At 42.6% G+C, this 27,201-nt stretch overlaps 1 protein-coding gene across 2 annotated transcripts; it reads left to right on the top strand.

The window, feature by feature from the left end:
* The first annotated feature begins 520 nt into the window (after window positions 1-520).
* Window positions 521-26,149, top strand: arih1 (ariadne ubiquitin-conjugating enzyme E2 binding protein homolog 1 (Drosophila)). 2 transcript variants are annotated; one of them, XM_061221640.1, is made up of 14 exons: window positions 521-984; window positions 8,370-8,437; window positions 10,346-10,490; window positions 12,862-12,954; window positions 13,508-13,563; window positions 15,304-15,370; window positions 15,594-15,700; window positions 16,161-16,203; window positions 18,606-18,677; window positions 18,772-18,902; window positions 20,497-20,554; window positions 21,733-21,993; window positions 22,415-22,527; window positions 23,284-26,149. In XM_061221640.1, exons 1-14 carry the CDS (start codon window positions 700-702, stop codon window positions 23,366-23,368), a joined length of 1,584 nt encoding a protein of 527 aa, XP_061077624.1. In that variant the 5' UTR covers window positions 521-699; the 3' UTR covers window positions 23,369-26,149. The 2 variants fall into 2 exon arrangements, with proteins under 2 accessions (XP_061077624.1, XP_061077623.1); XM_061221639.1 differs by having other exon boundaries at window positions 21,709-21,993.
* Window positions 26,150-27,201: the final 1,052 nt, after the last annotated feature.

The following is a 27,201-nucleotide window of genomic DNA, read 5'->3' as shown; positions in this document are numbered from 1 at the left end:
TTGAGTATCTCAGAAACTGCTGATCACTAGTCTCTAGAGTTTGCAAAGAATAGTGCAAATAAAAATTTAAAAAAAGAAAGAATCCAGTGAGCAGCAGTTCTGCAGACAGAAACACCTCGTTAATGAGAAAGGTCAGAAGAGAATGGCCAGACTGGTCAAAGCTGACAGGAAGGTGACAGTAATGCAAATAACCACATATTACAACAGTGGTATGCAGAACAGCATATCTTAACACACAACGCATAAGTGGATAGGCTACACCAGTAGAAGTCTAAAAAAGAAGTCTAATAAATACTTTACAACCCGTTTTATAGCACTTATCTCTGAGTTACCCAATAAGTACCTGGTATTTACCCAATAAATACTAGGTAATTAACGGGTTGTTCCCCAGTCTAAATCTAAATGCCACACTCAATATGGCTGCTACGAGGTATATTTTTTTCCTTTTGCGCTTGTGGCCAACTTTATTGAAATAGTTTCTAAGGCAAACAATTTTCGTGCCTGTACGCATGACGTCTGCCGTCGTCAGTTCATGACGCCGCGTCCCTTTGTTGGCTCTGAAGCGGCGGCGCTTGTGTTGTTATTTTCTCTGCGGCTGAAAATCAGAAGTCTGTTCTTATTTTTGTGTTGTTCTACACCACCTAGCTTCAGATTTTTCGCTTGTGCGTTTTCTTGTCACATTCTGTATCTAACCTAGTAATGGACTCGGACGAGGGTTATAATTATGAATTCGACGACGAAGAAGAGGAATGCAGCGAAGACAGCGCTGAAGGGGAACCCGAAGACGACACCCTGGAGCTCGGGGAGGTGGAGCTGGTTGATCCTGTAGTGGCCGGTGGTGAGCGAGACGAGTGTGGGGAGACCGGAGGAAGTGGGCTGGGGCCTGGTCAGGATGAAGAGGACTATCGCTTCGAAGTACTGACTGCTGAACAGATCCTCCAACACATGGTGGAGTGTATCAGGGAGGTCAACGAGGTCATCCAGGTAAGGTGTTTTTAGGCAAGCCGGCTGCAGGAAAGACCGAGGATGTTGGAAAGTTGGTAGGCCACAGAATCTAAAGCGATGGCTGATGCCTAACGTTAGATGTTGGCCTCTGGTGGAGGATTAGCAAACTACGTAACTGCTGGTTAGATTGTTAATAAAATCTGATAGCGTTAAGTTGACTTAAATGTTCGCCTAACTATTTCGATAGGGAACATTAAGTTTCCATCTTCTAATATATAACTGACTAGTTAGATAGCCTAGCTAACGATACGGTAAGTAACTTAACTATAGCTAGGACCCCTTGTTAGCTAGCTGACGTTACCAAGTTCAACGCTAAGTCGTATTCTCCTATGTTACTAACTAGCTAACTGTTAACCAATTTAGCTAGCAATTATGTAAGCTGCCATACAACCTAGCTACGGATTATATGTTGATCTAAACGATGTTAATGTTGCACGCAACGTTACTGAGCGAGCTTCATTTATCATGTCCCAAAAGCGAAGTTAGGCTATGTGCAATCCCAATTAGCAGCTACCTAACAGCCAGTTCTCTGGGCTGTACTTAAGTGCCGATTAATTGTCTAACTTTAGTCGCCGCAACGTTATTTACATGAGCTAAATTAGCTAACCAGCAAACGGGGTAATATTTGAAACTGGGAAGACTAGCTTGCTAACGTCAAATAGCAAGCTAATTATGTGGATCTGGAAACGACATTTTTCGTTAAAAGACTGACGTTAGCTAGCCAACTCGTTCTGTAAGTTAACCTAGTTGACGTTACTATTGCTGCCTTGGTCACAGTAAAGTATTTGTCATTCTCAAATTTCAGACTATCTGCATAGCTAACGTTAGCTAGGTGGCTCATGATGTAACCTTAATTTTTTAGCTAAGTTAACATTAGCTAGCTAACGTTAGGCCTTACAACATGGCGGAACTGATGCTTCATGTTGACAAAGCATTTGACTGGAATAGCTAATAAATAGTTAGTGTTTTACTTAAGTGTATATTATATGTAACGTTAGCTATAACTTATATGAGCTAGCTTGGGAATTCAAAGTCCACTAGAACCAGAATTCTAAATCGACTTCATAACCATTAATGTCAACGGTTTTGCATGGTCGTCCTAGTCCAGCCAACATTTGCGCTAACGTTAACAACTGTTAAACTCGTATTGAGGGTCAAGCTAACTCAGGTGGCTGAAGGTAGTTGCCTAGGTTGTGTTTTATTTCATACCATGGCATGACCAACCCTACACATTACGCATCATCTGTGGAACGTTAAGTTACACACCTAGTCTCGATAATTTAGCTACAGTTAGTTAGCGATATATATTTTAAGTTTTGTCAACATGTTACGACGGTCTTTCAGCAAGCTGTGATGCAACCTCGAGTAGAGTTAACTTTAGTTCATTCTGCGGCGAATTGGGTTTATACAATATTTCCCCGCATTCCTGGCTTCCACACACAATCTGTTTCCATACTGACATTCTGAAAAATACCGTTAGCTAGCTAGCTGTCTACGCACACACATCCACGCACACATTTCTTAACTAGACAGAGATGGCTACTTTAACAAGTCTAGTAAGTTACTCAACCATCCCTACGTTGGATATTACGTTGGATATTAAGACACATTGCTAGGTAACTGGGTATATGGGCCGTGCAACTTAGTTGGACATTCGTTTATGTACATTTGCTTTGATCCTCGTGGAGATTTTATCCTGGTGGTTCAGTGAAATGTGACAACAGACCTGCTGTTGCTACTCATGTTTTTATTGGCAACACGATAGCCAGCTATATTTAATGAAAATTCAATAAATCCATTTCAATCTGTCCTCGTTTACCCTCGTTTCCTTTACTTCATTGAACAGTTCATTGAAGTAGTGGCGATGCGCTCCAATGTAAGGTAAAGGATACACTCTTAATTTGTAGTCATTTGGTGGCATATGACATTGACACTACAAAACAAGCTGTATTTGGTAGCTGAATCACACTGTGAATTGAGGACCGTAAACCCTATACGTTTAGTCACACCTGTGCCATTGGTTTTCAGCCTTGTTTCTGTTTCTTCAATCAGACCTCTCAGATCTGGCTTTATTCTTGCTCCATAACTCAATGCACCTTTCATTAATCTAAGCAGATGTATTCAGTAATTTCCCTTTTCAAGTACAGTATTAGACACCTGCTCATTTTAAGATTGTGTGAGTGGCCATCACATAAAAATGAGTTTGAACATCACTCCCAAACCATCTCCATACAGTTCAGTCACTTAAATTCCAAATAATATATTTAGCAAAATAATACCTCAAACTGATACCTGACCAGAAAGTTGCCGTCCAAAACTCCTGGCTCAGAGTCTTTAATAGCAATAACCATATATGTTCTGTGAGTAGTGTTGCACAGAATCCTTCACCTCCTGACTATGGCATTAAGAGCTGAAGCTCAGTCAACACTCCCATGTTCATGTGTGGGCAGTGGCGGGCCTCCAGTAGAGATTACGTAACATTATTGGCATTTGGCAGACACTCTTATCCAGAGCGACGTACAGTTGATTAGACTAAGCAGGAGACAATCCTCCCCTGACGCAATGCAGGGTTAAGGGCCTTGCTTAAGGGCCCAACAGCTGTGAGAATCTTATTGTGGCTACACCGGGATTAGAACCACCGACCTTGTGTGTCCCAGTCATTTACCTTAACCGCTACGCTACAGGCTGTCCAGCTGTCTGCTCGACCAGAAGGGATTCTACCACTCCATGCTGATTGCGTTGGGCTACTCTACTAAATGTCTGCTTGAATTCTGAGTGCGTTTTGAAATTTGTTAGATTTGTGTTCCGTACATAACCTTGTTTCCTTGTTTTAGTCTTCTGAGTAGTCCCTTCAAGTTTTTTCTGTAATTTATTGCAGATTCCTAACATCTGTCATGGAAGATTTTAGGGCTGTGCTCAAAGTATAAATATGGTAGCGCATCACAACTTACCTGCCGCTAATCTATGTATCAATACAGTGATTGCCGTCTAGGTACATTTATTGCCTTTTAAAAAAACCCCATTATTTTTTCATATTACCAACGAGGTGTTAGTTTTAACCGTGCATGTTTAAACTAAGCATTCATAACTGTTATGGGGTGGGGGGGCTCACTGAACTACAAAGGCTTTTATGTAGTTTCTGTTGTCCTTGGTTGGCATTGGTTTCCTTACTTGCTCTCTTTGCAGTTTTCCCAAATTAATTTTAGCCCACTCTTCCTGTCAACGTTACTTTCATTCAGACTGATTGGTAGGTTTAAAGCACTAACTGCTTGTTTCCTGTCATTCTACAGTATCTCTATTGGGTTGCATAGAGATTTTAACTAGGCCACTCCCAAAGACATTTCTAAGGTTCTGGGACTCTACCAAACCATTAAGAACCATTATACCCAAAGAACACATGCAGTGGTGAGCCTTCCCAAGAGAGGCCAGTCTTCAAGGGCGTAGCAACAACTCTCCCGTAAGTCAGAAAAGATCCCAGAAAAACATCCAAAGAACTCATCTAGCCTCAGTTATTGTCTGTGTTCATGACTCCACAATAAGAAAGAGACTGGGCGGAATGGGATTCATCGGAGAGTAGCAAGTTAGAAACCACTGCTAATTGCTAATGCTCATCTCACATTTATTAAAAATAAATAAATAAATAAATATCTGGATGATCTCCAAACTGTTTGAGATAATTTTCAGTCATCAAAAGAGCAAATACAGAATTTCACAGAAAGAATTGTGTGAGGATGCTTTGCTGACTCAGGACCTGTTGACTTGCCATTATTGAAGGAACCATGAATTCTGCTCTCTATCATAAAATTCTTTGAGAATGTCTGGTTATCTGTCCTTGAGCTGAGGCTGAAGAGTAATTGGGTTATGCCGCAAGACAATCATCCAAAACACAGAAGCCAGTTTACATTGTTATAGCTGAAAAGAAACATAATTCATAATTTAGTTAAAAGTTCTGACTTGAGCTCATTTTCAGATGCTTTGGTAGGACCCGAAACAAGCAGTTCATGCTTAAGAATCTGCCAATTTGTCTGAATTGCAGCTCTGCAAAGAAGAGTGGGCTGAAACTCAAATGGACTGATATCAAATTATAGGCAGTGCATGGTTGCAGTTACTGCTGCTAAAGGTGGTGCAACCAGTTATTAACTTAAATAATTTAAGGTGCCACTTTTATCTGGACACAGGGGTGGTTTGGGTGTTAAGTTATTCTAATTAAATAAATGAAACGGCATTTTAAAACCGTCTTTTGTGTTTACTCGGATTCCCTTTGGCTAGTATTACGTTTTGTTGTCTGAAGATCTGAAACAATTCTGATGGACAAATATGCAACAATAGAAATAATCAGGAAGACAGCGAATACTTATATGGACTGTAGATCTTTGAAATATTTCTATCATGGGAAGAGTTTGCAGTGTAATTTTCTACCTATACATTAATGTCTGTAAACTATGCTACCTGGCAGTAGGGTAATGCATGACTTGTGATGGAAGGGAACACATGCTGAAATGATTTCTTTGGTCAGTATCGGAACTGAGCGTGCCCAAAAGTGACTCAGTTTAAGGAGTTCCTCAGGATGTGAGTGTTCTCTGCCCACAGTGTTCTCTATGCGGTTTGACTCAGATGGGAAACGGCTTTAGTTTTCATGCGTGAGGAGCATAAACTGAATGAAATCTCTAAATATTTCAGTTAAATGAGATGTTGACGAAGATAAAAAAGGCTTGTGTGTAATAGTATTCAATTGCTGGTGTAATTGGTAAGAGCCGGTTGTAACTGACGCGTGTGGGGTGTGCGGTGTGGGGTGTGCGGTGCCGTGGCCCAGTTTTCAGCTCCGTGTCCGTAGTTGCGCTTGCTGGGAGACGGCAGAGTGGAGCAGCTGTGGAATCCCCCTCTGCTTGCGCTTCACCTACGCCGCTTCGTGCCGCCACTTTATCCGGGTGTTCCTAACGGCCCGCATCGTCACGCTGGCCCATCCTGGTCCATTTCTGGAGCAGCAGCGAAAAGCCAACCTGCTGTAACCCCATTTTGTTTTTCCTTTTTTTCCTTTTATCTGGACTCACTTGTAGCCTTTATTCCCCCCCCCCCCCCCATTGTTGCAGAGAAGATTTTCTTACATAAAGAAAAGATTGTGTCCTCTGTTTTGCTTGGTTACATGCTGTTTATCCCTTAATCTAAAAATAGGCCGTAGTTTGTATGCTGCTCTCGTTTTATATGCCCTGAGATCAACACAAAGGGATGCAAGCCATCACTCGTGCATCCCAAGGCTTGGTTCTTCTGTGTTTCAGAACAGTTAAGCATTCAGTTTCAGACTTCAGAATAAGGGGAATAAAAACCATGCAGAAACCGTATGCCTTTGCATGCCTTTGAGGGTGTTGGCCTCAATAAGCTCATGAAGATATATTCTTGTTTTTTTAAAAATGTTAAATGGTCTGAATTTATATAGTACCTTCATCCAAAGCGCTGGCCAATTGATGCTTCTCATTTATGTATTCACACACCAAAAGCAATTGGCTGCCATGCAAGGCACCAAACATCAGGCGCAATCGGAGGTTAGGCGTCTTGCTCAGGAACACTTTGACACACTCAGGGCAGGATCGAACCAGCAACCCTCCGACTGCCAGACGACCGCTCTTACCTCCTGAGCCTGTTTCCCCGTAACATTGTTGTTCTTTAAAGAACATACCCGTGAATAAGTGGCTTATTATTTAATATTCAATTAATGAATGAGCCATTGTCTATGAAGTACCCTTCTGTTTTGCATTAAGTGACCAGATTGGATGTCCGATATTAGTTAGTGTGTTTAAGAATATGCTTGTTTATTGCCGCAAGATTCTCCAGTCTGCCCGTTTGTCATTTGAGGGCTTTGAAGGTCCACTGCCATTATCTTTTCACAGCAATACCATGGTTGGCCCATACCAACTTTTAACAGCAATACCACTTTGCTGCACATCTATGTATGAGGTCTATGTATTGGTTATTTAGGTTTTACTAGAATTGTGTGGGTTATGCGTTGGCAATGAATGAATAAATAATTTGGCACATTTTGGCATCACAGCTGTAGTCTCATTATGCTTGTATCCCATTTTAGGGCTCCTTGAAAACCATGCCACGCGTTAGATGGTGAAAATGTGTTGCCTGGATAAATATTGGAAATGATGAATGTGCCTCTCCCGTTTCATCCTCATATTAGTGGCTCTAAAAACAGGCATAGGGTAGATGTTAATGCAACAATGGTGGAGAGATGTGTAGATGCTGGCTTTGGAATTGTGCTTGCAGGAGTTGTCGCTTTTAGAAAAAACTTATTTCACTGTGACGTCCTTTGCATTGGAAACGGTCACTGACGCTCTCTGATCAGTAAAGCTCTTAGGTCATTCGTGAAGTGAAGTTTAAACCCAAACACAGGCCAGTGTTAATGTCACACACCAGCTAGGACTTCCAAGTGCAGTGTTTTACAGACTATTTAAGGTCCCTTCAGTGCATCTTGACGAGTCTGATGTCTTAATGGCCTTTCTGGCTCTACATCAAATGAATTGTGAATCTAAGTATAGTTTGATGTGCTATTGATGCATAAACTCTTGGCTCTGTGGTGAGATGCATGTAGAACAAGGTCCTCATGGTCATGACCTCCCGTGATTGTTCATAACGAAAGGCGTTTACAGGAAGCCGTGAGTGCCATAGGTATTGCTAAAAGCTCTGCTGTTAGATTGGATCCTGTACATTTCATTAAGAGTTGAAATCATTTTCCAGGCATGAAGTTAATGTCATTGAAATGTCATTTTAGAATCTGAAAAAGAATCACTTGCCTTATCTACACAAAGTAGCGTGCGTATAATAATGCAGACGTTTGTAACATATTTTTATTGAAAGGTTTTCAAGAATCTTTTAAACTGCCTGAAAAATGTTTTTTCCTCTGCTCATCTAGATTGGCAGGCCTATATTGGTGCAGTGCTATAATTTATCCCAACGAAACAGGGCTACCACTGAAATGATGTATTGGATTAATCAAGGGATCTTTCTCTGGGCCTGTCTGCATAAATCTTTAATGTATGTCTATGCAATCTATGCCAGTTAGGCTAAGGTATGAAGAGAATCAATGGCAGTTTATAGTTATTTTTTGGATTATCTGAAAAAGTTATTTATCTTTTTTAATTTGGGGCAGGTGAAACCTGTTTAATAACCTGTTTCTTTTATGTTGCATCCCTTCTCAGAACATCTCAGAAATGATGTGTACAGCGCGTATCTTTTGGTTTGTTTGCCACACCGTAAGCATGAGAGTGCCTTTATGAGACCAGCTTTATTAACAAAATGACTAGCGCTAAGCGATGCTCTTATCTGGCGTACTGTTGCAAATAATGTTTGTCCCTTTCTTCCAGAACCCAGCTACTATAACAAGAATACTTCTCAGCCACTTCAACTGGGACAAAGAGAAGCTTATGGAAAGGCAAGTTGTTTATTTTTTCCCTTTTTGGCTTTTCTTTGCTCTGGTCAAGCTCTGTTTTTGTATTTTCCCTATCGGTTCTGAGGAGCACAGACCCACACGCGCTCAGCTACGAAGCGCAGAATGTTAGCTGCCACCATATGTCCTGCAGCAGTTCACGAGCCAGGCTCACTCAGACATGAGTCAGAGGAAGACTCTTTATGTGCAGCTTAACAGGTGGACTTGCTGGCACCCAACCGACTGTTGGGGATGTCTGATACAAGATGAAAGACAATCTTCCTACCCAATGAAAACCCTCCGTTGCCTAGGCAACGCTGCCGCAAACTACATCACCTTGCCGGCCTGCTGGCCAGCTGGCCACAGGCGGCACTGGCAGTCCGGATTCGATTCCGGCCTTAACGGAATGAGCCACCCAGCAGCCGAGCCTGCTGTTCGCCAGATCTAAAGAAGTTATTTGAAACCTACTGTTCTGAGTTAAGTTAGTTGAGAAGTTATGGTTTTTGTCTGCTTTGACGTGGTCAACAACGTGCAATGTTCATCATTTTCATAGAATGTTTGTTTTCAGCATAATTTGGCAGCTGTCTTTGGCAGGATTGCCTTTTTGTTTGTGTTTTTTCATTTTTAGTTATTTATTATTTACAAAATTGAAATGTTCTAACTTGATGTTTTTTATGTAATGTCTTTTTTTTTATATGGACAATATACAATTGCAACTTTCTGTGGGAGTAGGTCTGATATTGACTGTACATTTTATCATATTTTTTTATCTGGGTGCAAACCTTTAACCATCAAGGTTTTAAAGAGGTTCATCTCTCCTGTTTGACCTGCTGCATTTGTCATTGTGTTCAGGCTAAACACCTCTGGAGAATGAAAGTCTATTACACTTTCACTTGCATTTTTGTCAAACGGTGTGAATTGTGTCATCTCTCACTGAGTTAGCTACAGATAATATATGTCTGCTCTCTGCATCGTGTAGATTGGTGACAATCTGTATGTGCCCCCTTCCTTATTCCATTGGGTAAAATGTTTGAAGAGTGCCATCTATTTAATTACTAACATACCCAGTAACTGTCACTGAGAATGTTAAATAAAGAATGTTAAGTGCGTTAAATTACTGGTTCTGTTTTTAAATGCCCAGAAACATTTCAAGGCAGAAAATGTCTCCAGAAATCACTTCTGTAGGTCTGTTGGTAATTCCACGACTAAGGAAAAAATAGGGGCCCTGCAATTAATGGTATGCCATCGCACAAAGTCATTGTATTGTGTTTAGGGTAAATAAATAGCATGTGTTTACTAATTTGCACAAGATAACTCTGCATTCCAAGCTTTTAAAACAAATGGAAATATTCAGGATTTCTTCTCTACACTAAAAGGGATGAATATATGTGCTATGTTGTCTGTGTTTGTGTCATGCAATGTGTATCATATATCCCTGAACGCCGTACAAAGATCTCACCACAGTGCTTACTAGTGCTAAATGCTAAAGGCCTTTCATGAGCCATTCTGACGGGCCCAAGTCTTTTTTAATGCATCGATGAAAACCCACCCATCCTGTCCGTGTTTTTGTAGGCTAACCTTCTTTCAATGCAAACTTCTTGGTTCCTTGGTTTTGTTTCTAAATCAGATTTATGTGAAGTGAAAATGGCCAAAAACCTGCTGTAAAATAGGCCTGTGTAAGCTGCATTCAAACAAATCAAGCTGAAGCAGTGAGCTTCCAGTATAGAACCAGATTTAAGAAATGTACATTTGCTGCATATGCACTGCGCACACATACAGTGATGCATAATACACATGCATTCGGACAGGCACTCCAGGACTTTGGCTCAAGTCAGACTGTCTGACAGACACTCCAATGCCATTGCAATACCTTTTTTTTCCAAGTGAAGCTCACTTATTGTGTGTCCTCCACAGGTACTTTGACGGGAACCTGGACAAGCTGTTTTCCGAGTGTCACGTCATAAACCCCAGTAAGAAGTCTCGGACGCGGCTGATGAACACCAGGTCCTCAGCGCAGGACCTGCCCTGCCAGATCTGCTACCTGAACTACCCCAATTCAGTGAGTGTTTTAGAAAAGGACCTCATCTCACGTCCCTCCCCACTCCTGTCTCATTTACAGCGATGCAACATCAATGGAATGCATACGCCCTTTTCTGTGTACTGCATCCCGCAATGCCTTGTTAAATCATGTCTTGTAATGCACTGTAGCATCAGAAACTCTGGCTGTCAGTCACAGTGAAGAGAAGGTGATGGGCTGTTTCCTGACTCTGGGACGACAGTCAGGACTGCTTCACTGCATGACTCGGAGCCAGCAGTGCTAATGCATCGCAGCATTGACGGGTGGAGTGCGAGTGGCTGTGTATTACATTACATTATTGTCACACCGCTGTAAGTGGAGCTGAGCTACCGCTGGCACTCGAGGCCATTAGCACGGGACGCTAATGAACTGCTATCTCGGCTAATCGCTTGACGGGATTACTAAACATGTACACAGAGCAGCACTCCAACGTGCCACTTCTAGTTTTCAGCTTCCGAGAACTTAATGCCTCCTGTACTGCGGTCTGGAGGACTGTTATGCTACTTATGAAACGCTGAATTGTCATGGTGCGTTTTGGTTCTTGCGGTTAGCTTTCGGTTTCGCGCGCACAGATCCCTTCCCTGTGGCGGGCGATGTTTAGATTTGCCTGTGAAACTCGCTTGTGCGTTAATAACATCGTGTCTGTAGTTGGGAGAGGGGGAGAATGTGACACTTCATCTGCTGCCTGGTGCCCCATCCCCGCAGCTGCTTGGTGTCTTACTCTGAATGTGACCTATTTATTTAGCATTTGGCGTCCCTCTTGTGCTGCCTGAAGTTATGAGTAGGATGACACTCATTTCTTCCCTTTGTATAAAGTTCCTCCAGACAAATTACTCAACCGGGCTCCTATTTGGAAATGCATTGGAGAACAGCGATGGTCTTGTCGTTTTTAGGCAGTCTTGTTCCAATGGGAGGACTGTGTCCCAAGTGTCTAATATTTCTGCCTGAGCAGCAGTAGAACAACTGGTTGTGCACGTATGTGGGCAAAGTATGCCAGTTTCTCATAGGCATTGGCTGTATGCATGTTTTATATGGATTTAAATATGTGGCATGACAGCCCAGCACCACGGTTCCTTTGTCAGACGGCGTACTCTGACAAAGTACTCGAAGCAGGGTTAGAAACTTTTCAAAAAACCTACGTCATTGTCCTTGCGAATGTTTTGTGGGCGTTTTAGATACTAAAACCAGAAAGAGATAATTATACAACAATATGCTCCCTAAAATAGATGCCAAATATCATTGTGGCCAGTATAACATATTTTTGTGTCTGTCAAGGCATTTCAACATATGTGGGGATTACATTTTCCTTTAAATTCTGTATTCAGTCTTGCTTGCTTTAAATAAAATCTTAAAGTTGAATGACAATGTCCTGGGATTTGGGGAGTGTGATTTCACCATCTTCCTGCTTTAGTGCCTTGGCTTTCCTCCTCAGCGTAGAGCTGGAACTCGTATAGCTGGCAGCCTGAACGGCTGGAAAGGCTTCCATGTTTAGTTGAGGTAGTCGGGTTCATGCAGTGATTTCCTAATGCCATTACTCTCCTCTCTCCGACTGCTTGATTAGATGTGTACGTTTGAATTATCTCTGTTCGAAAGCATACAGAGCGAGCGCTGTGCGTGGAATATCTGCGTATTGCGGAAAGACGGAAAAACCGAAACAATGGTAGCCTGATTCCATGAACTGAAGGAAAAACCAAAACCCACAGGTGTCAATTTCTGTTAAATGATTAATGGTACCATTGTATTGTGTGTTTCTGTTAAAGGGATAGTGCTCCATTAATGAATGAAATCATTTCCTCACCTTGAGAAAAGTCTCTTGCGTGGTAACATTGGATAGTGCTTTCACCATCTCTTAAAACAGACGACACACAACAGTGGGGAAATTAATTGTGGGATGCGTCTGGTTGTCCGTTACGAAACTTCGTTCCTGCGCTTCTGTGGTTATTTGACAGAATTGCTTAAATTCTGCCTGGCTTTATAATGACTGTTATCAGGCATTTGGTTTTTGTGGTCTAAGGCAGGGTAATGTTTTAGCAGATGCTGTGCTGGTAGTCATTTCTTTCTCAAGTTGCCGAGAAAATGATTTAAATTGGGAAAGAATATTAAAGAATATTTGTAAGAACATAATCTCTGGAGGCATAATGTCAGTGTAAAATTGTTATTTGCAGCGTGTTTTCTGGCCTAAGACCATAAACACCACCTGCCCCGATATGAGAGATTGTAGTTGGCAGGTTGTGTGAAACCTGTATACATTAAAAAAATGTAAATAAAAACCTGTCTGGGCCAACTGAAAACATGCACTGAAACTGAAATAAGATCATGAAATCGCTTTAATGAATGTCTCTTTTGTCTGCAGTACTTCACTGGCTTGGAGTGTGGTCACAAGTTCTGCATGCAGTGTTGGGGCGACTACTTAACAACCAAAATCATTGAGGAAGGAATGGGACAGGTGCGTGTACAGTTCATTTCCAGTAACTGATGAAAAGGCTCACCGTACTTGTAGTACCAGTTAAATGTGTGAGTCAATTTTAGCAGATTTATTTCCGGGGGTTAAATTGAAATCTTGGCATGCTAGATGGGGATTTCCTACTCGCTGAATCACACAATAGTATTTTTCAAGACCACTTGTGTTCAGCCTGGCAGCTGAACTGAGAAGCACTCCTTTCTCAGTGGGCTGGTAGGCGCAAGGTAACGGTACAATCTGCTGAAGTAAAGGGTCAAGAAAGTGCTGTGTACCAAACAGTTTTTTCCAGCTGTTAAAGAACAAGTGACACTTAATTAGTTCCCCCTGTAACGTGAATCCCAAAGATGTATCGGAGTATAACGGAGTGTACCAGAAGCTTATATTAGCCTGTAGATAGGGGCTTGGGAGCTTTGATAAAATCTGCAGTTGATATCCTGCAGGACAAACACATTACAGTCCGCTGGCAGATGTGCTGAGATTGGAAGTCTTTCATATCTTCTCCTCTGAATTGAAGCTTTTTTTCTTTCTCCCCCCAAAGACCATTTCCTGTCCAGCTCACAGCTGTGATATTTTGGTGGATGACAACACCGTCATGTAAGTATACCAGTGTTGAATTCTTTGTGCAGAAGGTCAGCCTTTGTGCTTTTAAGAGTTTAATTGTATTACTGTGCTCTCGTTGTTGTGAATGCTGAGCTAGAGCAGGTCCGTTGCACCAATGGTCCTCGTTGGGGTTGGCATGTGGCTGATCCTGCCCTTAAGTGCTCATATCAGGGATCAGATAGTTAATGTCCTCTTCCAGCTTTGATGCCATGAACTGTTAACAAGGTGCAATTTCTCATGAACATTTAATTCGCATTGAAACACACGCTTATGGAAGCATTTTAACAACTGCCTGTCTGCGGACAAAGCTGTCTCCGCTCACAGAATTTGACCATGTAGGTGTAAAAATAGCCATGCTGGCTGACTGATGCCACTAAGGAATGTTTAGGGATGGATTTTAGTCATGGATTTATACAAATATCTCTGGCTAGCCATATCCGAAAAATGCTTCGAGAGATGATGGTGTTTTTAGCTGGTGGTGGCCGTTCGGACAAATCAAACTACTGCCGCCCACTGCTACACTTGGCAGTTCAGCTGGCTTTTTGTGATAAGAACTGAACAGTGAGCAGAGCTCCAGCCCTCTTGCATTGTTCCATAGCACCACTGTCACGCCGTGACACTCCCCTGGGAAGACAGAAGAGCTGGACACGGGGAGATATGGAAAATGTCGGCTTACACTATTACATTATGCTCCACTACCAGTTTTCCCTGATGCAGCTGACCAGTTCAGTTCCAGTTCCCCAATACACGGCACTGATCTTAATCTCTGGATGTCTGCTTCCCCCCCACTCCTCCCCTCGGCCTAATGCTGGCAGTAACTGTCTTAACCTACATCCTGTTCCTGGTCCGTGGTTAATGATTCAGGTCCAGCAGCAGACGGCTCTTCTCCTCTGTTGTGGAGGACTGCCACAGACGTTAGCTAGGCCAAGAAAAGCAGTGCTGAGCTTCTAGCGTCAGCATTGGCGCTCCAGACAGTTGCCCCAGATGAGTTCTTAATGTTCCGCATATTTGCGACAAATGGCTTGATGGATAAAATCAGCTGATGTGGGTAGCTTTTTAAAACTTCTCGGCATCAGTCCTGTTTTTGTTTCTTAAAGGACAAAAAAAAAAAAAACGTAATCGCCTAGGAAACGTACGGCTGTTAAATGGACTTCCATTTTTGTGGAACTCTCGCGCTTTTTTCATGAGTACCTTTTATACGTGTTGCTGCTGTTCTGCAGAGCAAGATGTTTTATCTAATGGTTTTCAAAAATGACATAAGTTCTATTCTGATCACCACAGTTACTTAAAAGGTACAGACAGTGATTCATTGTGGCAAAGAAAGCATCTAAATATGGCCATGTGTGTTTATGTTGGACTGGTAGAACAGTGTGCTCATCTACCAGGACAAGTCGACCATTATATGTCCCTGTGTCTTATTTATAATGCATGATGGTTACATACCGATCTCACCAACGGAACGATAAATTAGTATTTATCTGCGATGAATTCCAACATGAACCACTTAAATATAAAAGATCAACACCGGAAAGTTATTCGAGAATTTGAGAGACCGTAGCAGAGAGCCTATTTGGAGGCCTATTTGTACAGTTAATTTTTGGTGAATCTAATTGAATTTTGATCCTGTTTACATTATAATTAAATGCAGTGCACCCTAATGACCATTTAAACATGTTCCAGTTGCATGGTAGTAGCAATGATAATAAAAGAATAACACTTTTATTTCCTTCTCAGGCGACTGATAACAGATTCAAAAGTGAAGTTGAAGTACCAACATTTAATTACCAATAGTTTTGTAGAGGTAAGGTGTTCATTCTCTTTCATTTGTCTCTTATTCTACAGTACAATTTAGGAAATGGCAGTTTGTGTGTCTTTATGGCGGTTCACATAGCAGGTGGTCTTTTGTCATAGATTTACAATGTTTGTTTTGTCTGTGACCCACAACTGTGGAAGTGCTGTAGGTAATGCTGAGGGTTGATTTATTGTTCCTGCTATCAGTTATTGAGCTTCCCTCTTTTCTTCAGTGCAATCGACTGTTAAAATGGTGTCCCGCTCCGGACTGCCACCACGTGGTCAAAGTCCAGTACCCTGACGCCAAGCCCGTCAGGTGTAAGTGCGGACGCCAGTTCTGGTAAGAAACCTCTGTAAGACAAATGCCAAAGGAAACCTTCTCGTCCGAATGCCGCAATAAGCCGATTTGCTTGCCCCTTTACCTCTGTTGGGCAGGAGGAACAGAGTTTATTGGGTTAGCCAGCACCATTGCTTCCCTGCCAAGATCTCTCATGCCTAATGTTTCACATAATTTCCTGTGTTGGCCAAGCCCCAACAGGCATTTCTGTAGTGACCCTTTTGGGTTTGGGGCTATGGCCTAATCCCTCCACCTGTAGTGCCCTGGTAATTGGGTTTTAACTGGATTAACGGAGCTTCATATCCTTTTACATGCTCAGACAGTGGCTGTACTTCCACTTTCATGTGCAAAGCCCATAGTGCCATTGTGAAAAACGTGATTCAAATGGAGTTGCATTGAAGTTTCAGCTTTGAACGTTGTTGTCTTTCAACATATTTCAATACAATTTTTTCCTCAATTGCAGCTTCAACTGTGGAGAGAATTGGCACGATCCTGTCAAGTGCAAGGTATGCAGGAGTGTGCTGTCGCTGAAGTTGTTAAGAGTGCTGCGTGGGAATGCAAACATTTGCCTCGTGAATAAAATGGATGAACATTTCTGGAAATAAATTGTGAAAACACAAACCAATGCCTTTACATCCACGAGAGTGGACACCCACTCTTTGAGTGTGTTCAGTTGAGTTGGAATTCTCATACAACCTCTGACAGGGTGCAGTTTAAAATGTTTAGCAGATGTCCAGTTTGGTACCATAATGATATCACACACAGGAACACCTACCAGCTGTGACACCTAGGCATGGGAATAGGGTGGTTCAAGCCAGATGTGATATGGAGTTTAACGACGTTTGGAACGAGTTTTAGATATGACCAGCAGATGTTCCATACAAAGCTGAGCAGATTTGGCTTTCTATCTAAAGCCTATCCCCTCTACCGACAAAAACTATCCCCTTTACCGACAGTTACTGTTACTGAACTATACTATATTTATATAATCAACATTTTTACAATGAAACGGTTTCAGGTTCTGTGTAATAAACAGGTCAGTTAATGTGTTCCCCATAGTAATGTCACCCGCTTCTGTAGTGTTGTTTTAGAGAAAGAGAAGCCCTATAAAGAGTGTTTTTGCGGCAGCCATCTTAGAGGAAAGCCACAGAATGTAATTCAGGGGGTTTCTGCTGTCCGCTTTATTTCCTCTTTGTGTTATCGCGAAGCGTTGCTGTTATCCAACTCCCACTTAGCCCACGCACTCAAGCCCCACCTGGCAGCCCAGGCGGATCAAAACAGGAAAGCGAGATTAATTGCTCTGTAATATGTTCACTTATTTATTTTTAGTCACTTGAGTTAACTTGGCTGGTACTGCTGAGCTCAAAGTATTCCTTTGACTGTTATTGTATCATGTTTCATGGATTAATTGGCCTTTCCAAGAAATCCCAAGGCTCGGAGAGGTTGGAGTTTGTTTCCGTGTAACAGGATATGCGCTGTGTGATAAACCTGTAGATTACTGGCGTGTGACTCTTTATTAGGTTAGTAAATTCAGGCCTATGTGAGGATGGCATTTACACGATGGATGGCTCTGGGTGTAGCTCTCTCCTTCACACCTGTTGAAATAGGGAATGGCTAATTCGTGCAATGATAATGCTGCTCTAAGCTTATTAAAGGCGGATTGCTGTGATCTGGTGAATTTACATGAAATCCAATTGTGTAGTTTTCCCAGCATCAATTTGTATTCCATCTCAATTTTGAAGCAATATATTCTTTAAAAATAAAAAAAATTGATGCCTAACTACATGTTTTTATTACATCTCCACTCCACATTTTGGAGTTGTTGAAACAAGAGCCCTCTTTTCGAGGGGATTAACAAAGGTCCCTTTTCTTTTTGGTCTTAAATTATTCACTGCTTAATCTGTGATCTGGTCGTCTTCTGCTGATGGCTCTCACAGGACTGAAAACAAGAAACATTTACAGTTTAATAGTTCATGTGCTTATTAAAGTTGTGTTTCCGATATCAAGGAAATCCAGTGAATTATTTAAACCAAATGCCACGTTTTATGAGAATGGAATGCTTGCATCCGCAGTACTTGCAGCAGAACTATAATGGGTGCAACTGTGGGTTGTTGAAATGCCATATCTTCATAATGAATATTTGTTGTTCATTAAAAACAAAGTGTGTATCGTGCCGGGAAATGACTTTGAAGTTCGCATTGGCGGCAGTTGTTGTGGTTTCTTCAGTCGAGTGTTTATCCTTGGGCATATGCTGAGCTGTGAGCTCTGTATGACTAAGCTTGGTTTCCCCCCTGAACAAAGAGCCGGTGTCCTAGGCTACCACCTTCCTGCTCACCTGGCAGGGACGCCCCAGAGACGCCTGCTGTCTCTTTGTGGTTGTCATGGTGGCAACAAAGGGCATATGTAACGAGTGATTTCACTGTGATTACAAGCCTCGGGCAAAAATCATGTCAGGTGCAGATATTCTGCCTGAAATGTCTATAGAACATATTCAATTTTGAACATGTTCGGATATTTAGAGGCTGTGTTCTAGTTTATTCCGTTCCATGGCAAATAAAGTTTGCAGCACCATGTCATGTTCTGTACATGAAGTGCATTGTTTGAGCTAGCATAGCGGTAGGGTGTTAGCCTATACTGCAGATGTGCAACTCGGTGTACAAAAGGTTACACACAGATGCTTTCACAAAGAGTCAGTCACTGTTTGTACACAGATTATCCATTGGCTTGTTGTACGTTCACCCCACCTTGGTTCCAAGGAGTGACCAGCTCCAAACTAGCTTATGACAAAGCTGGTCTGTGCTGGTGTTGAAACCAGTGTCTGATGATGTTGTGCTTGCAGCCTCTGGGCAGTTCAGTCAACATTATTAGCATTCTCCATTGATTTCCTTTCCCCCGCGCTGTTCGGCAGTGGCTGAGGAAGTGGATTAAGAAGTGTGATGACGACAGCGAAACGTCCAACTGGATCGCGGCGAACACGAAGGTACGTGCCCCCCCCCCCACGCGCTCCTCCCATCCGCCCTTTCCCATGAGCAGAGGGAGCGCCAGTGTGCCTAACCCTGCCTTGCGTCCGCCAGGAATGCCCTAAATGTCACGTTACTATCGAGAAGGACGGAGGCTGCAATCACATGGTGTGCCGTAACCAGAACTGTAAAGCGGAGTTCTGCTGGGTGTGCTTGGGTCCCTGGGAGCCCCACGGCTCTGCCTGGTGAGTGCAACTTCACTTTCCTACTGATCAGCTCGCCGTCAAAAGGCAAGTAATCATCATGGAGCTTACGCTCATGCACAGGGTTTTTAGAAAAAACTACCTCCAGGATGTGCTTTCAAATTTCTTTCAGGCTTTTTAAAATTTAATCATACCTGTTGCGGTTAGCACACCTCCAGTTTTCGCAGCCAAAGTGAAATGCTCGCCTGTATCTTTTCAATGTTGGTATGACCACAACAGGGCCATGCTGCTTCCATGTGGTAGATAAAAACATGACTACAATGATGAAGAGCGAAAACGTAATCCTTGTGTTTTTCAATACAAAAAGGTAAGTCGACCAACATTGAATAGATACAAGTGATATTTTTTTATCGGAAGCATTTCACTGAAGTTTGGTGATGTGTTACAGAGTCTGATTAAAGACGAAAATAAGGAACAAAACCTACCGCCACCTGCCAGAAATGGTTAGTTTTGCACTAAAACAAAAAAAATGTACCCCGATAGCTATATCGCGCAGCCCTCGTGTCAAGGTTTTCACTTGGATTTCCTTACACACTTACATCTTACACATTCCTGATGCCCCATAGTCACCGCCTATTGAGAGTGATTATTCCCCCCGCTTGTAGAGCAGGTTTTAATGCAGCGTCTCCTGCCTGCATCCCGCTGCTGAAGTCTTGAATCCCAGCGTGGGCGCCGTGGGTGTCTCGCTTCCAGCTGTGAACAGCAGGGCGCGCACTGCCTGTGGCTCCTACCACCGCTGATTAAAAAATAAGGTTTAATTGGATTTGGGTTTCCACAGCCTGGAGTATGGCATTCAGCTGCTCTCCCAGCTTAATTCTCCTCTGTCAGCATTTCCCCTGCCGCTTCTGCCAGGGAGTTGTGCAGCAGCGTCTGAACGGCTCGCCGTTGCTGGCCTCCGGAACGAACCGCTACCAGGCCTTTTAAGGGGCACGGGGTGTTTTCTGGAAATGCTGTGTTTAATGTCATAGGGCTGTGTTTAAGTCATAATTATACATGTATCTTTGGCTCTTCTCACATCTCCTGCTCCACTTTAGACATCTCAAATAGGCAGTTTGTTGTTGGTAACTACTACTCTGACTTTAGTAATTTGTAATCTCTCTATCGAAAGATGGAAAGTGGCATCGTTTTGAAGTTCGGTACATCTACAAAACCCACTTTTCTAAAGTCTGTATCTGAACAATTTCTGAGAAGCTGTATTTGAAGTGGAGGGCCACTCGCACCCTGGCTTTTGAATGCGCTCCTGTAATCCTGCAGTCTGCTTCACAAAGGGGAATCATGTAGCTTTTCACGCCCAGCTTTGCATGTCTGCTGTATGAACCCTGGAGTGACCATTTCCCACACGGTGCTGCCTGCACCTTACCTGCTCCTTGCTTTTCACTGTCCCCCTTCAGTGAATGCAGGCCAGCTCATGAGGGATGGGGGGGATGCTTGTTTCGGGTTCAAAGAGAACTGTATGTTTGAGGACTAATAGAGGAATTGCCTTTTCCGCTTGGAACTTCTTCAGATTGTGCTTATTTGACCACATTAGCATTTTGGCTTGTTCGTTTGTTCACTTCTGAGTTCATTTTTGTTACAGGTACAACTGCAATCGCTACAATGAAGACGACGCCAAGGCGGCGCGGGATGCGCAGGAGGTAATTACTCAAACGGAGGCTCTGCCCGTGGCTCTGCCCGGCTCCCGCCTGGCCCAGTTCACCAAGTAGGCCAAAGCTGGGAGCTCACTTACTGCAGAAACAAACTTTGGCTAGTTCGTACCAACTAAATGATGCAAAATGAAATGTTTGTGGAGAAAACGAAACTCCGCATTGACTTTGGCCTCCGCGGTGTGCACGTCCCTGCTGGCCGCACTAGTAGAGATGTTCACGCATCGACGTGAATGCGGAGACTGGTCTTAAATTTGACGTGGGCGATGGCATGCTGGCTGCGTCTCCTCGTCTGAGCGGAAGGACCTACCGTCTTTGTTCTTTTTTTAGCAGCACTAAATAAGCTGAAAGCGATTGTGAAATTTGTCGCCATCTATCTGTCAAAGTTTCAACTCCTTTTCATTTGTTATCTGTGGTGCAGCAAACATGCTCACTTCTGTGTTTCTTGTGGATGTCACAACTGCAAAATGTGAATCTGCGCCCCCCTCTGGTCTGGAGTGTCACAAAATCGTTGGAAGCCTCTCAGAGTATAGTCTCTATGCAGTGCCATGACTGACTGCAGTTTGATTTTGTCTGAGTTCACTAGTTGTTGCTGTGTTTTCCATTGTAAATAGTGTGTTGTAACTTGTTCACTAGGATTATATTTTTGCTAGTTTTCTTTGGCTATTTAAGCTGTTTATTGTTCATATAGAAGTGTATATCGTTCTATTGTGTTGTGCTGCATAAAAACAGTTGTTAAATATAATCCATTAATCAGATCGGCCCTAGTCCTTATCTCTGTTGTATTCTTGTAGTTGTACTTCCCTCTAGGGCAGGGGTGTCAAACTCCAGTCCTGGAGGGCTGCAGTGTCTGCTGGTTTTTGGTGCGTTTCAGCACGAGAGATACATTTCAAAGTCTTTCATTGGCTAGAGAGTGCACTCACCTTGTTCTGAAGGCCTTAATTGGCTGCTGATTGAAAGGAAACCACAAATACCTGCAGACCCTTCAGGAACTGGAGTTTTGACACCCCTGCTCTAGGCCTCTTGTCCCTGGTTATGGGTATTGCACTTTGTTGTACGTCGCTCTGGATAAGCGCGTCTGCCAAATGCCATTAATGTAATGTGATGTAGCTAACGGCGGTGGCGTGTGCCTTGTGTCCTAACAGCGGTGGTGTGTGCTTGCCCCACAGCGCTCCCGGGCGGCCCTGCAGAGGTACCTGTTCTACTGTAACCGCTACATGAACCACATGCAGAGCCTGCGCTTCGAACACAAGCTGTACGCCCAGGTCAAGCAGAAGATGGAGGAGATGCAGCAGCACAACATGTCCTGGATCGAGGTGCAGTTCCTGAAGAAGGCCGTGGACGTGCTGTGCCAGTGCCGCTCCACCCTCATGTTCACCTACGTCTTCGCTTTCTACCTCAAGAAGAATAACCAGTCCATCATCTTTGAGGTGAGGGCTTGGGCCCCGTCTCCCTGTCTTTGACTCCACGTGGAGCTCCACGTCTTTATACGCGTGCTCACACCGATGGTAGACTCCTGCTTCTTCTATTTAGAAACCCCCAGTGTGTATGACTATATGCGTAGTATTAATATGGACAGTGCTCAAACATATTGAGGGGCAGGTTTGCACACAGCACTAATTGTGCTGTGTTTTGGATAAAATAATCAGCTAAATAACCCTTTCTGCCATTATCTTCTGCTGTCAACATATGTTATTGTGAAAGAAAAGCACCGATTGAAGTAAAGTTTTCAGGCTGTGTGGACCATGTTCTGTGGTGTATTACTAAGAATTTTAAAGCCTCCTTGTTGGGTTAGTGTGGATTGGATGGTTGCATGCAATAACGGAGCGTGTCTTGCGTTTGCTCATGTAGAACAATCAGGCAGACCTGGAGAATGCCACCGAGGTGTTGTCTGGATATCTGGAGCGGGATATTTCCCAGGATTCCCTGCAGGACATCAAACAGAAAGTACAAGACAAGTACAGGTCAGTGAGTAGGCTGTAAAACTGGGCTGCATCTCATTTTCATATATACACTTGTGTGCATGTGTGAGAGAAGTGAAAGTCAGTACCATAAAGTGGCCATCTGGGACAGGTAACCCCCATACAATGTAGCCCCCATGCCAAGGCAGGTTTCACTGTATGTATATGTATATACACACACATGCATGTTTACCCACTCCTATGCATATGGATGCATACACGCACACACGCACACACATATGAACCTGCATGCACATAGTGGCCCCTTTATTAGTTACCAGTTAGGGCCCTTTGCCTCCAGAACAGCCGGGATTCTACATGGATTCTAAATAGTTCCGGAAATATTCCTTTGGGGTTTTGGTCCATGCTGACTCCATTATATCACACAGTTCCGCGAATCTTTCAGCCGTGCAAACTCAAAAGTGGGTGAAATCAGCTGTCCTGGTGTTGTTCAGTTAATCAGTGTTGGTATACAGTTGGCCATTGCCTAGGATGGGAGGGCTTCCTGCGCCTCATTGGGTACTCACTCATAGCTCCTCTAGTCAGACCTGCAGGGACATCATGCTAGGCTGCCCTCCCAAACTTACAATAGTCCTTGAGCATTCCAAATTTGGAGAAAAGGGGACAGTTTGCTGGATAAAAGGTGGAAAATATAATAATTTGTATTTATTGGTACCAATGCAAACACTCCTTAAATAAATGCCGAAAGCACTGTGGTGCCAGGCCCATAACCCGTCCTGTCCTGTGTCCCATTTCCAGATACTGTGAGAGCCGACGGAGAGTGTTGCTACAGCACGTTCATGAAGGCTACGAGAAGGACCTGTGGGAATACATAGAGGATTGAGGCTAAATCCCCCGTGCACCACAAACTCTGAGGGAAAAGCTCTGTCAGACTAGAGCGTTGATGCAATTATCCCGGGGCAGCATCGACTGCTGCTGCCTCTGCTGGTCAACACACAAAAATTGCATTTCCTCCCCCATCCAGTTTTGTTTAATGGAAACTAAATTATACAGAAATAAGGTAGAATATTGAAAATATTAATTGTACAACAGTATTGTTAGCAGCAGAGTGGAGTGTGTAAGACACTGAAAAAAAACAAAAAAAAAACAGACAAAAAACATAACCCCCTTACAGGCTTGTATTGTATCTTCCTTTGAATATTTTTTTCTGTGGATGTTTTATTCCGTTTCCATTCTGACTCTTATTTCCTTTCGTGTGGGGAAATGGACTTTATGAACACAGCTTTAAATGTCCCCGCCCGTGGCTGCTGTACGTGGGGAGGTCCCTGTTTGGGTTTTTGTGAATGTTGATTGGCTGATTGTAAGGGGCAAAAACCTTTTTTGGTATAAAAAAAAAGAAAAGAAAAAAAAAACCTGGGCAAAGAAAAAGCAGAAAAATGAAAGGAAATCGGTATTTTTCAATTTGTAAATAACGCATATGCATGGAAGTTAAAAGAGCAAGCGTGGCACGTGTTTGCATAATTTTTAAATTTAAAAAAAAATATTTATTCTTTACAGATATTCAAAAAAAAAACAATGTATATTTGCTGTGTAGTTGAAGTATTTCTCCCTGGCTTTTTATGTAGAGGGTGTGAGGATGGATGTTTAGCCCGGGATGGAGCGTTCCCTCCCCCATTCTCCGTAGAGTCCTCACTGCAGTGCGTTACAATGCTCCAGTCACGCCAGACCGCATCTGCCGGGCGACGGCAGTTATTTTGTTGCTAATGGAAAACCCCTAATGTAAAGTGGCAGTCGAGTTTGCGGAGGTCAGATACCATCGTCACTGGGCTGCTCTTCAAGTCTCATTAAAATGTGCTGCAACCACAGAGGAAGCAGAGGACTGCATTAAAGGAGCCAAATAGTTACAACGAACCCTCCTCCAGTCCAGCCTCTCTTGCTCCCCCATCCTCCCATTTCAATCCCCCCCCCCCCCTTAGTTATTTTTAAAATGTTATATGATTTCAAAATGACAAAAAGTTGTTTAATTAGAGCAAAATTGAGTGACATTCACTCTTACCTTCTTTTCCTAGCCCCCCCCCCCCCCCCCCCCCATCCTCTCCCCTGCCAGACTTGGATGAAGTGGTCCTTGTGTGGTCTTGAATGCACCTTGTAGCAATTGTGTGTGTGGTGTTAGAGGTGTAAGGACGTGGCATGTACCGAAAAGCACTGTTAAACAGGGTGATAGGTTCAAGTCATTGAGAGCGAAGGTTTTCCAGAAGGTAGTGATGGCAAGGCTGCCTTACCCACCCGTGCCCCACCAGATTTTATTTGCAGTGAGGTTTACCATTGCTTTAAAGGAAGCCGTTCTGTTGGGCTCCGTTGGACGTCAGAGGGGTTTTTCAGTTAAGACAGTTGCATACCTTTTTTTCATTTTTTTTTTTTTCATAGAGCACCTTGCATTGAGAGATTGTCATACATGCTCTTGCATTTAAATGCGTACAAAAAGCTGTTTGCACAGGAAGGGTCTAAGCAACTTTTACTGAATACTTCTTCACCAGTCTCTTGAAAAGGCCACAGTGAAGTCCTCTGTCCCAGAACGGAGCCCAGTATGAAAGGGGCCTGGGTGGGCCAGTCTCCCGGGAGATGGCAAACCATATAGAAGGTGGTGCTGCAGGGGGGTGGATGCTGAACGTTGCTACTGCTGCTGACAACAAGGTTAACAAAAAGACTCACCAAAGTGTGAACCATCTTCTAGAAACTTTTTTTTTTCTGGTAGGACGTGACAGTTCAGAACCATTTGCTTTTTAATGTGTTAACCAATCTTACAAACAAAACCGATGTTTGTTTAAAAAGAATATTAAAAGACCTCGACCTGTATTATTTATTCATGAAAAGAGAAATCTTGTTACTGGGAGTATTGTGTGACTCATTAGGAGTATATTAAGTCTAAAATAAAAGCTTACCATTTTTTTCCATTATTAAATGAGATCTGCATATATTAATATTAAAACAAATGTCAAAGCATTGTGTACCTCTATTTAAAATGTATTTACAAAATACTATTTCACAGCAGTAGGGGAAACACTGTTATTGTCCATGTTCTCACAGATGTTTTGGGAGTAAATGAATTGGTTCAGTGAAATTGACATCCACAACCTGTTGGCCAAACTACAAAAGCATGGGGGGGGGGCAGGAATAAAACGACAGCACTTCTTACCTGTATTCATAATACCAACAAAGTTTGGACTTATGGATGCAATTAACTGCACGGCATTCATTTGTGACTCGTATGGCGTTACGTTTTTGATACAGGTAATGTAGAATATTTCCAGTGAATTAGAATTTCTTTATAACGGGTGGATTTACCCGGATGCGTGGTGATCCTCATGCTGTCTCCGCACACCACAATGTTAGCTGGAGCCACTCCAGTGCTGCATTTAGGGGTCCCTTCTGTTTATTTTTTGCTAATTGCATAAGAACATTTCAATTTACCATTCACGCTAACAGATGCAGCTACGTACATTTGTTTGAAATGACATCCAAACAATTTGAATACTTTTTCTACATGTTTTTTTTTTCCTTGAGCTATTACAATTTTGTTTTATTTACATAGTGTAAAAACTGTGGAAGAATTGAGTTGTCTGTTTTAGAGAACTAATATTAAAGTGCAAAATGTTGCAAATGTCCCCGTTGCCATGTGTTTCTGTCCAGCTTGTCTCTAGGAGGAAGTCTTTTCACACTTTCAGCTCACACCATCAATTCGCTACCCCGTGATCTCATAACAGCCTGTTGAATCCTAAGCACTCTACAATTTATTAGTGAATCTACCATTGTCCTACAGAGGACCTACAGAACAGTCAAATGGTACAACTCGCACTGAATATACTACGGTATAATCAACATCTTGTTTTTTGGACATGATTTCTCTACAGGATATTCTATGGTAGTACAATTTTTAACAATAGTCGTGTATTTTTTCATTTTCCACTGAAAAAATCCACAAATATACAAGAGATTGCATTTGAAAACATTTATTGTATTGAAACGTCTCAAAATATATACATTGGAAATAAATTACTCTGCATTTTTTGAGATCAAAAGGCACATACAATGTTTTTTAAAAGATCAACAAATTTATGTCTAGTATGGGGATGTTTTCATCAGCAGCAAAGGTACAACTTAATCGCTCACAAACTGAGAAAATAAAACAAGTTTCATCTAGTGTGTTTCAGTTAAAAATTATTTTAAACACCAGATCCACCTGGTCTTTCAGGGAGAGGATACAAAAGGCACAATATACAGAGCTCCCTGAGATGACCAAAGCCTTTGACAGAAATGCAACATTGGCCTTTAATCCTGAGGTCAGACAGGTCCTTGTGCACCACATTCAGAAGCACAACAGATATGTTTTCATTTTACAAAGAAGGCAGAACTAAATCAATGTGCGTTTCAACTCTGCCATGTCCATCTGGGCAGTTTGATGCTGTACAAAAACCGTGAGAGCTGCCATGTTCTGTTCTGCTTCCAGCCCCAATTGTTCAGACTTGCAGATTGAGTATCAGATCTCCCATCTACATTACCATAATATAAATACCAATTTATAATTTCTTCTATAAGAAATTTATATCATTACATTTTTCTCAAATTATGGCACCGCCATATTACAGGTGAAGGTTATGGATCATTTTGTAAAACAAAAGCCTGGCAATGACCCAATGCAACAAGAAGGCTTCTGCA

Source organism: Conger conger, chromosome 15, assembly GCF_963514075.1.
Source record: "Conger conger chromosome 15, fConCon1.1, whole genome shotgun sequence".
NCBI classification, from domain to species: domain Eukaryota; kingdom Metazoa; phylum Chordata; class Actinopteri; order Anguilliformes; family Congridae; genus Conger; species Conger conger.
Note: the sequence above shows the minus strand (reverse complement) of the source record. Positions and strands in the feature narration are given on the sequence as shown.